This window comes from Chiloscyllium plagiosum, chromosome 17 (genome assembly GCF_004010195.1).
Source record: "Chiloscyllium plagiosum isolate BGI_BamShark_2017 chromosome 17, ASM401019v2, whole genome shotgun sequence".
Classification (NCBI taxonomy): Eukaryota; Metazoa; Chordata; class Chondrichthyes; order Orectolobiformes; family Hemiscylliidae; genus Chiloscyllium; species Chiloscyllium plagiosum.
Window position 1 is genome coordinate 14,518,773 of NC_057726.1, and position 16,837 is coordinate 14,535,609.

Consider the following 16,837-nt stretch of genomic DNA (forward strand, 5'->3'; position numbering starts at 1 on the left):
TAGCTGAGATCTCCTTACAAGTCTGTTTCTCAATTTCCCTCTGACTATTAGGGAGTCTATAATACAACCTAATAAGGTGATCATCCCTTTCTTATTTCTCAGTTCCACCCAAATAACTTCCCTGGATGTATTTCCGGGAATATCCTCCCTCAGCACAGCTGTCTTGTTATCCCTTATTAAAAATGCCACTCCCCCTCCTCTCTTGCCTCCCTTTCTATCCTTCCTGTACCATTTGCATCCTGGAACATTAAGCTGCCAGTTCTGCCCATCCCTAAGCCATGTCTCTGTAATTGCTATAATATCCCAGGCCCATGTTCCTAACCATGCCCTGAGTTCATTTGCCTTCCCTCTTCGGCGGAGAAAGTGAGGTTTGCAGATGCTGGAGAACAGAGCTGAAAATGTGTTGCTGGAAAAGCGCAGCAGGTCAGGCAGCATCCAGGGAACAGGAGAATCGACGTTTCGGGCATAAACACTTCTTCAGGAATCATTCCTGAAGAAGGGCTTATGCCCGAAACGTCGATTCTCCTGTTCTCTGGATGCTGCGCTTTTCCAGCAACACATTTTCAGCTTCCCTCTTAGGTCCCTTGCATTGAAATAAATGCAGTTTAATTTATTAGTCCTACCTTGTCCCTGCCTGCCCTGACTGTTTGACTCACTTCTGTTCTCAACTGTACCCATCTCAGATTGATCTCTTTCCTCACTATCTCCCTGGGTTCCACCCCTCCACCTTACTAGTTTAAATCCTCCCGAGTAGTTCTAGCAAACTTCTCTGCCAGTATATTAGTCTCCTTCCACTTTAGGTGCAATCCATCCTTTTTGTACAGGTCACTTCTACCCCAAAAGAGATTCCAATGATCCAGAAATGTGAATCCTTCTCCCATACACCTTTCTTATTTCTCAGTTCCACCCAAATAACTTCCCTCAGCCACACATTCATCTGCTCTATCCTCCTATTGCTGCCCTCATTAGGTCGTAGTATTACTACCCTTGAGGACCGCCTTTCTAGATTTCTGCCTAACTCTCTATAATCTCCCTTCAGAATCTCAACCTTTTTCCTTCCTATATCATTGGTTCCAATGTGGACAATGACCTCTTGCTGGGAGAAAGTGAGGACTGCAGATGCTGGAGATCAGAGCTGAAAAATGTGTTGCTGGAAAAGCGCAGCAGGTCAGGCGGTGCTGAGTCCGAGGGTTGGGACTGAGAAAGGTGGGGAGGAGGGGAGGGGCCTCAGCACCTCAGCCTTCTTGACCCGCAATCTTCTTCCCGCCCTCTCCGCCCCCAACCCCTCTCTGGTCTATCACCCTCACCTTAACCTCCTTCCACATATTGCATCCCCAATGCCCCTCCCCCAAGTCCCTCTTCCCTACCTTTTATCTTAGCCTGTTTGGCACACCCTCCTCATTCCTGAAGAAGGGCTTATGCCCGAAACGTCGATTCTCCTGTTCCTTTGATGCTGCCTGACCTGCGCTTTTCCAGCAACACATTTTTAAGCTGTGCGTAGAATCAGACTACAGGGAGCACCTTTTAACAGTCATCTGACATTCTGAATTAATTTACAATTTGAAATCTTTTTCCTGCTACCTGACTGACGAAATAGTGTTTGAGTTTAACATGCAGAATTGTGCATTTAATTTGTTTTTGCTCTATGACAGCATGTCACAGACTGGATGCAGATACGGATGGACTCAGTGTTCTTATTACCCAATGACATTCATAATAGTGAAGCAATGTAACCTACAGTTGGTTAAGCAAAATTCTATGCTTCAAATCAATAGTAAATGTGGCAAATGATAAATTTCATGAAGATCTCTACAGTTTTGCAACTACAAATAGAATGGTTCTCAAAATACATTTTTCAAACTGAAAGAAAAATTCTGATTTGCTGTGACATGTAATCAGATGAGATGTTGGAGTTTAATTTTTCTTTCTTTTCAATGTTCAAACTTGATACTCAAGCATGTAGAAAATATTGAGATTATAACTTGTATAGTTGCAAGAAGACTTTAATTCTGAATTGACTCGTTCTTTTCATTTCCCTTACAGATAAAGAATACCTTTTAATTGTCATCCAGAATCCAAGTGAATGAATTCAGTGCACATATCTAAAAGACATCGAGAGAAATATTCAGCTAAAGACTACCAGAAAAGCGTTAAATAAATTAATCTATTACAGTATGAGGGACCAGTCATGGTTATGATTCAAAATTATTCTTAATGCATTTTTATTTTATTTTCTAAAACACTTTCAAAATAAATACCTCTGTTACATCTCATATAGTTTATCAACCTTACTTTCTGCTTTTACATAATAAACATGGCTTATCATAACCCAGTGAATTTGACCACAGATCTGGCCCTCTTAGCAGTGAGGTGCAACCATCTTCCTGTGATTCTCAGGTTTGAATTTGTAAAGGTTTAGGATATTTTTGACAGTTATTTAAGCCACTAACCGTCCTGACTTGGAAATGTTATTGCCAATTGTCAAAATCTTGGAATTCCCTCCCTAAGAGCATTGTGGGTGAATGTACTGCATGTGGATTGTAGCTGTTCAAGAAGACAGCTCATCACCTTGTCAAGGGCAATTAGGGACAGGCAATTAAAAAAAAAAGTTGCTGGCCAGCCAGATATGCTCATTACCCACGAGTGAACAAAGAAAAAAATTGCTGATTTACAACTGCTGCTCTCAAATCAATCTCATCTTTGCATAGCATTTAGCCATTGGACCCTTACTTGTTTTTTCCTGGCCCTGTGTTCACAACCTACGCAAGTTTCCTAATTTTTACAATGTCTTTGCAACCTAAACTACATCATTGTTGCACTTAGAAACATTTTGTTGTCACTCCTAACACAAGCTCATTACTTTTATATCACTGAAAAAGAGATAATATCAAAGCTATTTATGCACTAGTCAGGGCAAAAACAACAATGTAAAATTCAAGTGGTAACCATTTATACTATAGGAGAAAAGGAAGCAGATTACTTGGCAAGTCAACTCTGATTATCTGAGACGTTTGACTGGAGAGGGAAATGAGAAACTGTAGTCTCCCCAAGTTTCTGGATAATTTTAAAAAGCAGTTGGGCCTAAATATATTTCGTTAGTTTGCAGGGAACGGGTCTGTATGTATGAATGCATGTCACTTGACCGATTACCTTAAATTTGTTGCTTGTGAAACTGTTGGCACACTCAGGATTCTTCATCAAGTAGGAGAAAGTGAGGCCTGCAGATGCTGGAGAAGCCAGAGTCAAATAGGAAAGGCACAGCAGGTCAGGCAGCATTTGAGGAGCAGGAGAGTTGACGATTTGGGCGTAAGTTCTTTATCGGGGATGACATTCCTAATGAAGGGCTTATGCCCAAACGGTCGATTCTCCAGCTCCTAGGATACTGCCTGACCTGCTGTGTTTTTTCCAGTGCCACCCTTTTCTACTCTCATTCTTCAAATGCTGACTGATCACAGAATCACATCTAACTCTGGAGCCACTAGTCATTTCGACATGCAACCCATATACCAGACATCTCACCAGTGCACAAATTCATATTACTCTTAATTTATATGCACATCACTAGCATAGTAGGCACAATATTTTTTGACTTGATGGCAGCCTTCTGTTATTGAGGAATAGCATGTGTTCCTCCAGCTTAGCAGCATGAAACAACAGACATCACCTGTTGCTAAGTTTTATTTTGGGGCACTTTAATCTGTCCAATTTAGCATCTAACTTACTCAGTGTTCAAATGCCTCGGGCCTCATTTTTGAGGTTATCAACAATGCCATTCTTGGTTTTAAACTTGTGAAATTCCTACACATACATCATCCAGTGAATCTAGGCAGGCAGTACATGGCTGTAGAGAAACCATTACTGGATTTCGCTCAATTAACATGTTGAGGAAAGGGTGATCGATCATTTTAAAGGTGAATTTGAGCATGACAAGGGTTGCATTAGGATGTATAACAAAATTCTTGGAGCTGCAGATTCAGATGCAATCTCTGTATCGTTTATGTATCAGAAATATGGAGTCAAGAGTCATTCCGTTGAAAGGATGTTTCTCTTGGAAATATTAGCTTGGCCCAAAGGATTCTATTGCAACATCTGTTTGTGCATTGACTGTGTCATTAAAGCTGAACTCAACAACGTAATTTGATATGTTTCTGACTTCACTGAATGCCAGTGCATCTGAGATGCTATGCCACTGTGTGGTATTTTGCACACTGGTAACAATGCTATGTTCATGTGCCCATTCATTAATGTGCCACTCAAGCAAGTTATCATGGAACAAATATCTCATGGCAATCGACACCCAGATCTAATTAATGTTTTGTTGGTTTTCACAAGAAATCCATGGATTAGATGGTATAGATTATACCAGAGCTCAAAGGGTTAAATTGGGGCCTGGCATAAATTTGTGTTTTTTTTTTCCACTGAGTAGGTCTGGCAGTATCTATCTGTAGAGAGAGAAACACAGTTAATGGTGTGAGTCCAGTTTGACTTCTTCAGACTTCAAACATGAAGTTCATTTCTTTCTCCAGAGGTACTGCCAGATCTGCTGAGTTTCTGAAATGATTTGGAATTGCCGGTGTTGGACTGGGGTGTACAATGTTAAAAATCACAATGCCAGGTTATAGTCCAACAGGTTTAAGTGTGTTTCCAATTAAACCTGTTGGACCATAACCTGGTGTGTAATTTTTAACTGAGTTTCTGAAACATTCTCTATTTTTTTGCATCAGATTTCCAGCATCCACAGTATTTTGCTTTTATTAAATTATACTGTATTCCTTTGAGGTAAATGTTCTGGGCTTGGTGGTACACATGCTGTATTGAAGCTTTTGATGCACCTTTGAATTTCATTGTCCAAGGGACTAGGTGAATTATATCTTGAAATTTAATGCAATACTTAGGTATGTCCTGTTGTATTCTCTATTTTAATCCTGTCGTGAGTTGCAAAGGGTCATATACAACTAAAAAAAAACTTGACATAAGCAGTGGCAGGTATGGGAGTTGGAGCAATAAGGAAAAGCATCATTCCTTATGCAGTCTTAGCGGGATTTGAAAAGATTTGTAGCTCAGGTTGAGTTTCTGGATGTAAGTTTGCTCGCCAAACTGGAAGGTTCATTTTCAGATGTTTCATCACCATATTAAGTAACATCTTCAGTGAGCCTATGGACGAAGCACTATTGGTGTTTCCTGCTTTCTATTTATATGTTTGGGCTTCCTTGGGTTGGTGATGTCATTTCCTATGGTGATATCATTTCCTGTTCTTTTTCTCAGGAGATGTTAGATGGGACCTAAGTCAATGTGTTTGTTGATAGAGTTCTGGTTGGAATGCCATGCTTCTAGGAATTCTTGTGCATGTCTCTGTTTGGCTTGTCCTAGGATGGATGTGTTGTCCCAGTCAAAGTGGTGTACTTGCTTATCTGTATGTTAAGGATACTAGTGAGAGAGGGTCATGTCTTTTTGTGGCTAGTTGATGTTCATGTATCCTGGTGGCTAGTTTTCTGCCTATTTGTCCAATGTAGTGTTTGTTACAGTTCTTGCACAGTATTTTGTAAATGACATTAGTTTTGCTTGTTGTCTGTTTAGGGTCTTTCAAGTTCATTAGCTGCTGTTTAGTGGGTTTGTGAGCTCCCATGATGCCAAGGGGTCTGAGTAGTCTGGCAGTCATTTCTGAGATGTCTTTGATGTAGGGGAGAGTGGCTCAGGTTACTGGACACGTTTTGTCTACTTGTTTGGGTTTGTTGCTGAGAAATCAGCGGACTGTGTTAATTGGGTACCCATTCTTTTTGAATACACAGTATAGGTGATTTTCCTCTGCTCTGCATAGTTCCTCTGTGCTGCAGTGTGTGGTGGCTCATTGTAATAATGATCTGATGCAGCTTCTTTTGTGGCTGTTGGGATGATTGCTTCTGTAGTTCAATATTTGGTCCATGTATGTTGTTTTCCTGTATTTGCCAGTTTGAAGTTCCCTGTTGGCTGTTCGCTCTACGTTGATGTCTAGGAATGGTAGTTTGTTGTTGTTTTTCTCCTCTTTAATGAATTTTTTTTATCAGTAAGGGTATTATTGATGGTCTTGAAGGTTTCCTCTAATTAGTTTAATTTAGTGATGACAAAGGAGTCATCCATGTAGCAGACCCAATGTTTGGGTTGGATGGTTGGCAGAGCTGTTTGTTCGAGTCTCTGTATTACTGTCTCTGCTAAGGAACCCTGATATTGGAGATCCCATGGGTGTTCCATTGGTTTGTCTGTAGATTTTGTTATTGAAGGTGAAGTGTGTGGTAAGGCATAGGTCATTAGCTTGACAATACTGTTCTTGCTGATAAAGTTCTTGCGATACAAGAACTGTAACAAGCACTACATTGGACAAACAGGCAGAAAACTAGCCACCAGGATATATGAACATCAACTAGCCACAAAGTGACGTGACCCTCTCTCACTAATATCCTTATATACAGATAAGGAAGGACAGCACTTCGACTGGGACGATACATCCGTCTTAGGACAAGCCAAACAGGTACATGCACGAGAATTCCTAGAAGTATGGCATTGACAAACACGTTGACTTGGATCCCATTTACCACCCCCTGAGAAAAAGAACAGGGAATGACATCACCATGGGAAATGGCATCGCCACAGGAAATGACATCACCAACCCAAGGAAACCCAAACATTTCAATTGAAAGCAGGAAACACCAGCAAGTGCTTTGTCCGGAGGCTCACTGAAGATGTTACCTAGTATGGTGATGAAACGTCTGAAAATGAACCCTCCAGTTCAACGAGCAAACTTTCATCCTTTATCCAGTCTGTTTAATATTGCAGTGTGCACTGTATGGTGACACAATACAAGTTAAAGATTGTAAAAAAAAGTGACAGAAGTTTGGAAACCCGACGCAAGTTTAGCTTTACTTACTACTATTCTGCTGATTTACTAAACAAGAATGTAGGAGAATGGTTCATCTTTCTGTGTTGTCCCACACAGTGTCACTTAGACACTGATCTGCCAAAACCAATTCTGAAAAGCATTTGGCTTGTTGGGAATTGAAACTTACATTCTGGTTTCAAATATCTACCCAGAGCTGTATGACAAGACATTGGCACAGCTGTTTGTTCACAAAAGGTTTACTGTTGAGCACCACTTCCTGTTTTTATGCTTCAACTAACAAGTTTGAAACTATTTCCAGCAACCATTTGAAGCCAAGAAGTTGAAAGATGGTATACAGAACCTATCAAATAATCTTGCTTTCCTACCAAAAGAACCACCTAACTCATACAGTTTTTCTCTTTGATCATAAATTAATTAGAGTTCAAATCAAAAGTAGCTGTTGTTAATTTTAAGTTATCAAAATATTATTCTACCATACTTTTGAAGCCTTTTCCTGTGTTGTTCAAAAATTAAATTGATTGTTACCAAATATTTGCTCTTTAAGTATCATAAGCATTATTTCTAATTGTTAAAGTTAAAACAGTTGACATGCTATTTTTACAATAACAAGTGCTTAGGTTTGAAATGTAGAGTTCAAAAGAAAAATAGTAAAAGTAAGGATCTAGTTCACTGAAATGTTTCATCTTCCTTAAAGACTTAAAGGATTGCATTCTCAATCGGCAGGATGCCATATAGAAGCACATAGGTCGAAGATTTAACCAAGAAATGTGATTTTTGGCAGAAATCTATGGTTGCTTCACAGGTGGGTAGCACAGTGGTTAGCACTGCTGCCTCACAGCGCCAGAGACCCGGGTTCAATTCCCGCCTCAGGCGACTGACTGTGTGGAGTTTGCACATTCTCCCCGTGTCTGCGTGGGTTTCCTCCGGGTGCTCCGGTTTCCTCCCACAGTCCAAAGATGTGCAGGTCAGGTGAATTGGCCATGCTAAATTGCCCGTAGTGTTAGGTAAGGGGTAAATGTAGGAGTATGGGTGGGTTGCGCTTTGGCGGGGCGGTGTGGACTTGTTGGGCCGAAGGGCCTATTTCCACACTGTAAGTAATCTAATCTAATCTAATGACTGAAAGTTAAGGAAAACAACCATTCACTCAAAGACACTTTTATAAGCCTGTTTTGAGGCTGATTTCTTGATGACACTGTAAATGAACTGAGCCACATGGAGTGACAGGAAACAATATAAATCAATGTTTTTTTTTAAATAATTTAGATTCCCTACAATGTGAAAACAGGTCTTTCAGGAGAAAGTGAGGTCTGCAGGAGATCAGAGATGGAAATGTGTTGCTGGAAAAGCGCAGCAGGTCAGGCAGCATCTAGGGAACAGTAGAATCGACGTTTCGGGCATTAGCCCTTCTTCAGGTCTTTCAGCCCAACAAGTCCACACCGACCCTCCAAAGAGTAACCCACCCAGACCCATTTCCCTCTGACTAACGCACCTAACACTATGGGCAATTTAGAATGGCCAATTTACCTGACCCACACATCTTTGGACTGTGGGAAGAAACCCACACAGATACGGGGAGAATGTCCCTGGTGCTGTGAGGCAGTAGTGCTAACCACTGAGCCACCTGTACTGCCCTGTTCTGAGGTTCAATTCCTGATCTAAGTTGAGATGTCAGCCCAACAAGTCCACACCGACCCTCCAAAGAGTAACCCCCCCAGACCCATTTCCCTCTGACTAACGCACCTAACACTATGGGCAATTTAGAATGGCCAATTTACTGACCCACACATCTTTGGACTGTGGGAAGAAACCCACACAGATACGGGGAGAATGTCCCTGGTACTGTGAGGCAGTAGTGCTAACCACTGAGCCACCTGTACCGCCCTGTTCTGAGGTTCAATTCCTGATCTAAGTTGAGATGGTCAAGGCAGTAGCAGTGGTGTAACAGTGCAATAGGGAAGAGAATCAGATTGCTGGAAAACCCACTCTTGCAGTTATTAGGTGAGCACAGGATTGATCTGACTGTGATTGTAAAATTGTGCTGTACACATCAGTCCATTTGCTCTTTTTAAAAACAGTTTGATTAAGCCCACTTCCGAGGTTCTTTCCCCATATCCATGCAATTTTTTCTCCAAATGTTGTTTCAATTCCCTTTGTTGAATCTGCACCCACAACCTGTGATTTTCTACATATTAATACCATTCTTTTTAGTTTGAAATTCAAACTGATGGCATAGAACAAAGAAAACTTACGAGCCAGTAACAGGCCCTTTGGCCCTCCAAGCCTGAGCCGATCCAAATCTACTATCTAAACATGTCGCCTAGTTCCTAAGCATTTGTATCCCTCTGCTCCCCACCTACTCATGCATCTGTCCAGACGCATCTCAAATGAACTACCGTGCCCGCCTCTACTACCTCTGCTGACAACGTGTTCCAGGCACCTACTACCCTCTATGTAAAGTACTTGCCGCATGTATCCCCCTTAAACTTATAACCTCTCACCTTGAAAGCGAGATCTCTCATTATTGAATCCTTCATTTGACAATAGCGGCAAGGAAAGAAGGTGAAATGAAGCCAGGGCTGCCAGGAAGGGTAATTTTTCCCACTTTTTCCTGTCCGGGATACACAGCAGAGGTGGAGACCAGGAGAGTGTCGGGAAAGTAAGGACTTAATGTATATTTGGGCAGCGGCTAAACCCAAGATACTACACGTGTAGTATCTCCCTCCTCTAACCAGAAGAAAAAGACTGTGAAGTAAGGCTTTTATTTCTTTCTTAAATATATGAAAAAGAAAGATAAGAAAGAAATAAAAGCCTTACTTCACAGTGCATTGTTTGGTTTAGTCAGTTGATATAAAGCTAAGCTTACAATGGCAGGGGACCTCAGACCCATGGCATGTGCCTCTTGCTTGATTGGGAGCTCAGGAACGTGTCTGACATTCCTGACTCTTACTCTTGCAAGAAGTGTGTCCAGCTGCAGTTCTTGTTTGACCGCATGACGGCTCTGGAGCTGTGGATGGACTCACTGTGGAGTATCCGTGATGCTGAGGAGGTGGTGGATAGCATGTTTAGTGAACAGGTTAGAATTGCTGAGGGAGACAGGGAATGGGTGACCAAAAGGCAGAAAAAAAGTAGGAAGGCAGTGCAAGTGTCCCCTGCGGTCATCTCCCTCCAAAACAGGTATACCGTTTTGGATACTGTTGGGGCAGATGGCTCACCAGGAGAGGGCAGCAGTTGCCAAGATCATGGCACCGTGGCGGGGCACTGCTGTTCAGAAGGGTGGGAAAAAGACTCGTAGGGCTATAGTCATAGGGGATTCTATTGTGAGGGGAGTAGATAGGCGGTTCTGTGGCTGGAAATGGGATTCCCGGATGGTATGTTGCCTCTCAGGTGCTCGGGTCAGGGATGTCACTGATCGACTTCAGAGCATTCTAAAAGGGGAGGATGAACAGCCCGTTGACTTGGTACATATAGACACCAACGATATAAATAAAAAATGAGATGAGGTCCTGAAAGTGGAATTCAGGGAGCTGGAGAAAAGTTAAAGATGAGGACCTCAAAGGTAGTGATCTCAGGATTACTCCCAGTGCCACATGCCAGCCAGCGTAGAAATGAAAAAATAGGCAGGGTGAACACTTGGCTTGAGGGGTGGTGTAGGAGGGAGGGGTTCAGATTTGTTGGACATTGGGACCGGTTCTGGGGAAGGTGGGACTATTACAAATTGCACAGTCCACATCTGACTGACTGTGTGGAGTTTGCACATTCTCCCCGTGTCTGCTTGGGTTTCCTCCGGGTGCTCCGGTTTCCTCCCACAGTCCAAAGATGTGCAGGTCAGGTGAATTGGCCATGCTAAATTGCCCGTAGTGTTAGGTAAGGGGTAAATGTAGGGGTATGGGTGGGTTGCGCTTCGGCGGGTCGGTGTGGACTTGTTGGGCCGAAGGGCCTGTTTCCACACTGTAATGTAATCTAATCTAATCTGAATCAGACTGGAACCAATGTCCTTGGGGGAGTTTTTGCTACTGCTGTTGGGGAGGTTTTAAACTAATGTGGCAGGGCGCTGGGAACCAGAAGAGAAAACAAGTAGGCAGCGAGGTGGAGACTGTAAGAATAATGAAGAGAGCATTAATAAGGGGAAGAGTAGACAGAGAGCAGATGAATGCAAAAGAACTGGTGGCCTGAAGTGCATATACTTTAATGCAAGGAGTAAGGCAGATGAACTTATGGCTTGGATTGGTGCCTGGGAGTATGATGTTATTGCAATCACAGAGACTTGGCTGAAGGAAGGGCCTGATTGGCAACTAAATGTTCCAGGATATAGATGCTTCAGATAGGACAGGGAGGGAAGTAAAAAGGGAGGAGAAGTTGCATTGCTGGTCAGGGATGATATTACGGCTGTGCTCCCACATCAAGCAAGAGGCACATGCCACGGGTCTGAGGTCCCCTGCCATTGTATGCCTTAGCTTTATATCAACTAACTAAAACCAAACAATGCACTTAAATATATGAAAGAAAAAGGAAAAATAAAATACTTACCTTACAGAGTCTTTTTCATCTGGTTAGAGGGGGAGCGGGAGGGAGCTACTACACGTATAGTACCTCATGTTTAGCCGCTGCCCAAATATATACAAACTCCTTACCTTTACGGCACCCTCCTGGTCTCCACGTCACCTCTGCTCTGTCTCCCGCTGCTCCCGGACAGAAAATAAGTTAGTCTATTTTTTGTTAGTCTATTTTTGTGACTCTCCTAATCAATAACTAGGTCAGTCTTTCCGGAACCATACTTTCAAACCAACATGTGCCTACTGGATTGTTCACGGAAGTTTGTTTATTTTGGGGGGTTTAATGTAAGAGGGAGAAAATACTGAAATACATTAGCTTACTTTTGGTTCAAAATAATCAAGAATATTTGTTGGCTTAGGGAAACCCTGAGGTTGGAAAGTTTTTGGACAGATTATAAAGACCTGACCAGAATTTTATGCAGAAATAGTTTCCTCTGCAGGAAGGAAGATTTTTCAAAGCAGCTAAGGAAATAAGTTTAGCTCGGTGAAAGTGTAGTTTTAAAATCTCACTTTAGCTTTCAATCCTCTGAGGAGAACAATATCACCTTTTCCAGTCTGTTCAGTTCATTCTAATCTCTTATCTCTATTGCAGTAAATATCTTCTGTAACTTTTGGAAATGTTCACATTCAACCTAAAGTGTGTTGCCCAGGTCTCTCTGTTCTTGAATCTCCTTTAAACTTGTAACGTGTATTTTCTCTGCTATTCTTCCCACTAAAATGGACCTCCGCACATTTTCTTGAGTTGAATTTCGTCTTCCATGCGCCTGCTTGTTCCACCCAAACCAAATCTCCTTCAAAGCTATTTCTGGATGGAATTTGATTGAACCTGATGGAGTTGTTATGATAGTATAACAGCCATGAGAATTTTCTAGATGTATTCCACATGGATTCCCATCTTGGGAAAACTGTCTTACTTAGAGATGAAAAGGGAGAGATTTGGGCATCTCACCTACCGGTTGCAGGACTTCCATAGGAGAGGACATGTGTACCTTAAGAAACCTTATTCTTTTAATGGTTCTGCTATCTTTAAATTTTACTACCATACTGCAAAGCAATCCCAGAGGCTACATGTATCCAGTCAAACATGTTATTAGCCTCCCAAAGGGAAAAGCCGGTTTAGATCAATGGTGACATGTTTCTGAATGAAAAATCATTTGAGTGGCATATTTATTGTCTCCTTTTTATTACATTTTCTGTCTGTAAAATTTCAAGAATTGTAGAAGTGACAACTTAAATGAAGATTTGCAAATATCAAAATGTTATTGTCTCTTGAGGATAAACTTATGAACAAAGGTTTTTTTTTAACATGCATCACAAATTCAAATTTTATAAAATCACTTCACAATTGCAATCATGGACTTTAGTATGTTTAAAAATTTTGTGATTAATCGTGAGGAGGAATTGACACAAGGCATTTTGCAATGTGAGCTATAGTAACTGGCCAACTGGATACAAGGCGACCAAGCCATGGTAAGAGAAACACTGAAATCTGACTACTGGTGGGCTGTATGTGCCCAGGATTGTCAAATTGGGAGGTTGAGAAGCAGGCCATTCAGCTATCATACCTCCACGGTTGTTCAAACAAGCATAATTGCCTATTGCCAATCTCCTGGATTTTCGCCAGTGAGACTTCCCAATCATTTCACTTCATTTAAATATGAAGTCATATTGGATCAGACATAGGATTCACTCAGAATGGATTCACACAAAATTTAGAATATTGTTTGCCACAGCGATGTGAAGGATTACCCCAGTCAAGAAACCTTTCTTTCTCCTCATCAATTGTTTCTCACACAAGCTACATAGACTGTTTGCAGAAAACAAAACTAAATACAACTGCAACACCCCATCCCACTATCTGTATTTCTCCCTGGGCTTTGTCTATCCCAGGATATTATGTGGATATATATAGATTTGTAGGGTGGAGAGAGAAAAACAGAAGTCTGGATGTAAGTGTATAAGACATGCATGATAAAATGGAAAAAAATGTGATGGGCAGTAGTAAGTTTGTGAACTAGACATAAGATCTGCGGGAATATGAGCAATCATAGGACTTAGGCTGGTTGAGAGCTGGAAGATGTGAGGCAAGGTAAAGTGGGGGTAAAATAAGCTAGGGGTGTAAGTTGCAAGTTAGGGTGGGGGTGCAGAATCACAGGGCTATGGAGCTGGAAAGAAAGTGGAGTAAAGTTGAGGTTAGGACTTTGAGAGGTGGGGTAAGGACTAAGATTGGTTGTCGGCATCAATGAAAAGTGGGGTAGTAAGGAAAGGGTTGGGGGGGCTTGGAAAGTTTGATGGTAAGTGTATGTCAAGGCGAGGGGTGAGTTGGGGCTTTGGGATAAAGTGGGGATGGGGATGAGATGTAGTGGAAATAGCAGGCTCTGATGGATATGTGGAGGTAGGAGTGAGGAAAATGTTAAGAGGTGAGGTGAGGGTCAGTGAGGAGGTGAAGAGAAGGATGGTGATAGTAGGAAGTATGTGCGTGTGCGTTGGTGAAAGGTAAAGAGGGTAAGTAGTGATGGTAGAGGATCAAGAGAAGAATTGTTTTGCCACTTCAGAAAATGCAACTTGGGGAAGGGCAGAGAGACAGTTAATGGTGCATATGGGTAGGTTTGGATGATGTAAACTCAATTGAGCAGTCAATCATCTCCAACACGTTTTCACATTCATTTGGAGATGATCAGGTAAAAATGAGAATCATTAATCTTGAGTTGAGGGCTAACACCTGCACTGTCAGATGCCCCAAAGAGCAAACAAAAGATTAAGGAATGCCAAATGTGTGCTTTAGAATTCTGTAAATTGCAGAAAGGAAAGGTGGCATGGTAGGAGAAAGGATATCAGAACCGTGGAATCCCCTATGAAAGAACAAATTAGAGCAGGAAATGGTACAAAGGAAGTACTTTGGTGCTCTCAGCATGTAATGTAATCTCTCAGGTATAGAAGATTATGGGGACATATAATTAAAGTATTTAGGATGATTAAAGGATTTGAAAGAGTATATAGAGAAGAATTGTCTCCACTCACCAGGACAACACTTTGAATTTAGAATTGGGACGTTCAGGCGCAGATGTCAGAAATAATTTCTTCATACAAAGAGCAATAGAAGCCTGACGATCTCTTTGTTCAAAAAGCTCTTGCGGATGATGAGCAATTGGAAATTTCAAAACTGAGATTGAAAAATTGCCATTTAACCAGGTTACTAAGGAATATGGAATTGACGAGGGTAGAAAAAAGCATTAATACATAGATCAGCTCTGACCTGAATAAATGGCAGGACAGGGCTGAATGGTCTGCTATTACAATATTTCTAAGTGTATATTAGAAACTTACTGACAGAAGTACATGGTGTGAGGTGTGATCTCTTGTGAGCATTGCTTTCAGCACAGTGATGCATGAGGAAGGAGGAATAATGTGTACTTAGAGCTTGCATGAAAAAAGAGATAATTTTATTACCAATTAACATTATAATTTATTGTGTTTATAATCACATTTTAAGATATTTATTATTGAATGATGAAAAAGATAAATTGGATTCAGTAAATGTAAGAGTCTCAAGTGGGTTTTGTTTAGCTCTCTTTGGGTGTTACCATTGAAAATGTACAACATGAATCAAAGGTTAAGCTGTCCATTAAGTTTGAAAGCTAATTGACATCACAGCAGAACCTTGGGACAAACTAACGGTCACTCATTTTTGTTACAAGGTTATACAGAGGTAATATTGAAAATATACTCAACTAAATTATAACAGTAATAATCTTCATTCATAAAGCAAATAAGCACCTTGACCTGTCAATGCATTTTCTAACAACGTTTTGGTTTTGCAATGCAATAGTGACATTGTAGTTTCCATGACTACAGTGTTAGGGTGAAGGATGGGTTTTACCCAATGATACAGGGTTATGCCCTTGTAAGCAGAAACCTTTTACACTTTTTAACATAGGAATCCACTTCCAAATCAAATCTCCATATATTATTTATTAGAAGTATCTTATGTTAACAACAAAGTGGAATTAAACAAATGTCAGTAACACACCTCTTTTGAATTGGAAAACCAAGCAAATCAAGGCCTCAATTTTCAATTATCTGAAGAATACAGCTGGCAGTTTAAAAAGAGAAACATTAATGAGGTTAATTATCCCCACCGATTGAAGCATATAAATAATGGCCCAGGTATTGCATTCAGAATAACAGAATGACTATCAATGCTCAGCATTACTATCAAGTAAGCCAGACACAACATGCATTGGGCATACATAGTTAATCATGGAAATGAGAAACTATTATAAAAGCATACAAATTAGGAGTAGAAGTAGGCCATTCATTCAGATCTGTTTATCCGTTGCTCATCCATTTGTGCTCCGAATTTCATATTCCTATCTACACCTGATTCCCTTGTCTAACAAAAGTCTTTCTAGCAATACCCTTTAAATACCCCTATATTTAAAGACCATCTCATTGTCTTTTGAGGCAGGGATTTCCAAAGTCACCATGGCTTCATGCAGGCTTCAATCTTCCAGCAAGACATCAATGGTATGGCCTTTTTGCTTGCCCAGATATTGTTCTGGAAGTCTGATTGGAGTCAAGGTCAATTAGTTTCTCTGGAGGTTCTTCCTTAGAGAAATCCCATTTGTACTCTTTGTTGGGGCATCTGGAGAGAAAATCATCAATGGACTCCTGGGTTTCTGTTTGTGTTGCATGGTTTGCTGAGTTAGAGTCTATTAATTTAGAAGTTGCTTTGTACCTTGAGCCAATCTTGAAGTACTCTCCAGATCGTTTCTGGATCTTTTTTATTGTCTTCAGGAAGATTAGGTGCATTTATTCTGTGAATACCCCTCATTGCCAACATTAAGAAGTATTTTGAAAGATCTTCTCTCAGGATTATTTAGGGATCGATCTGCAAGGTAAAACTGCAGATGTTACTTAAATGGCTGGAGTTTGATGAAGATGTTGCTCCTTTGTCCAAATCATAATAAAATGTTTACATGCAATTTCTTGTTAGTTTTTCTTTTACACTGCAGGGATTTTTAATTCCTTTCTTTTGATTCGAAGTTCTGGCTTTTTATTTTTCCTTCTTTAGCATCTGCTTTACTTTTGTATTTCATAGTTGTGATCTCTTTAAGAAGTCTTGCTGCATGTCAATTTGTGTCCTTAAGGCCTGTGGTAACAGGTTTCAGCCACTAGATGGAGTTCTGTTCTGATCCCCACTAATGTTATTACTGGACAAGGCAGATGCTCGGCTGAATTCTTTCTCTTGGTTTTTGTATTCAATGGTACCACAAACACTTATCACACAAGAAGAATGAAGATAAAATATAATAAACCAAACCATTTCAATTTAATACACACTAGGTAAAATACACTAGGTGCAATTAATCTCAGCAACGTTCCTTTACAGTGTTCACACCAGAAGAAT

The 16,837-nt window shown here is 40.8% G+C and overlaps 1 protein-coding gene across 1 annotated transcript in view; it reads left to right on the top strand.

Moving 5' to 3' along the window:
• Positions 1-2,273, top strand: part of LOC122558226 (dynein light chain roadblock-type 2) — a 22,528-nt gene extending 20,255 nt beyond the window's left edge. Inside the window, exon 4 of the mRNA XM_043706573.1 lies at positions 2,044-2,273. Within this exon, the coding sequence (XP_043562508.1) occupies positions 2,044-2,087 (44 nt within the window). The 3' untranslated portion in view covers positions 2,088-2,273. The remainder of the gene's footprint in view (positions 1-2,043) is intronic.
• Positions 2,274-16,837: the final 14,564 nt, after the last annotated feature.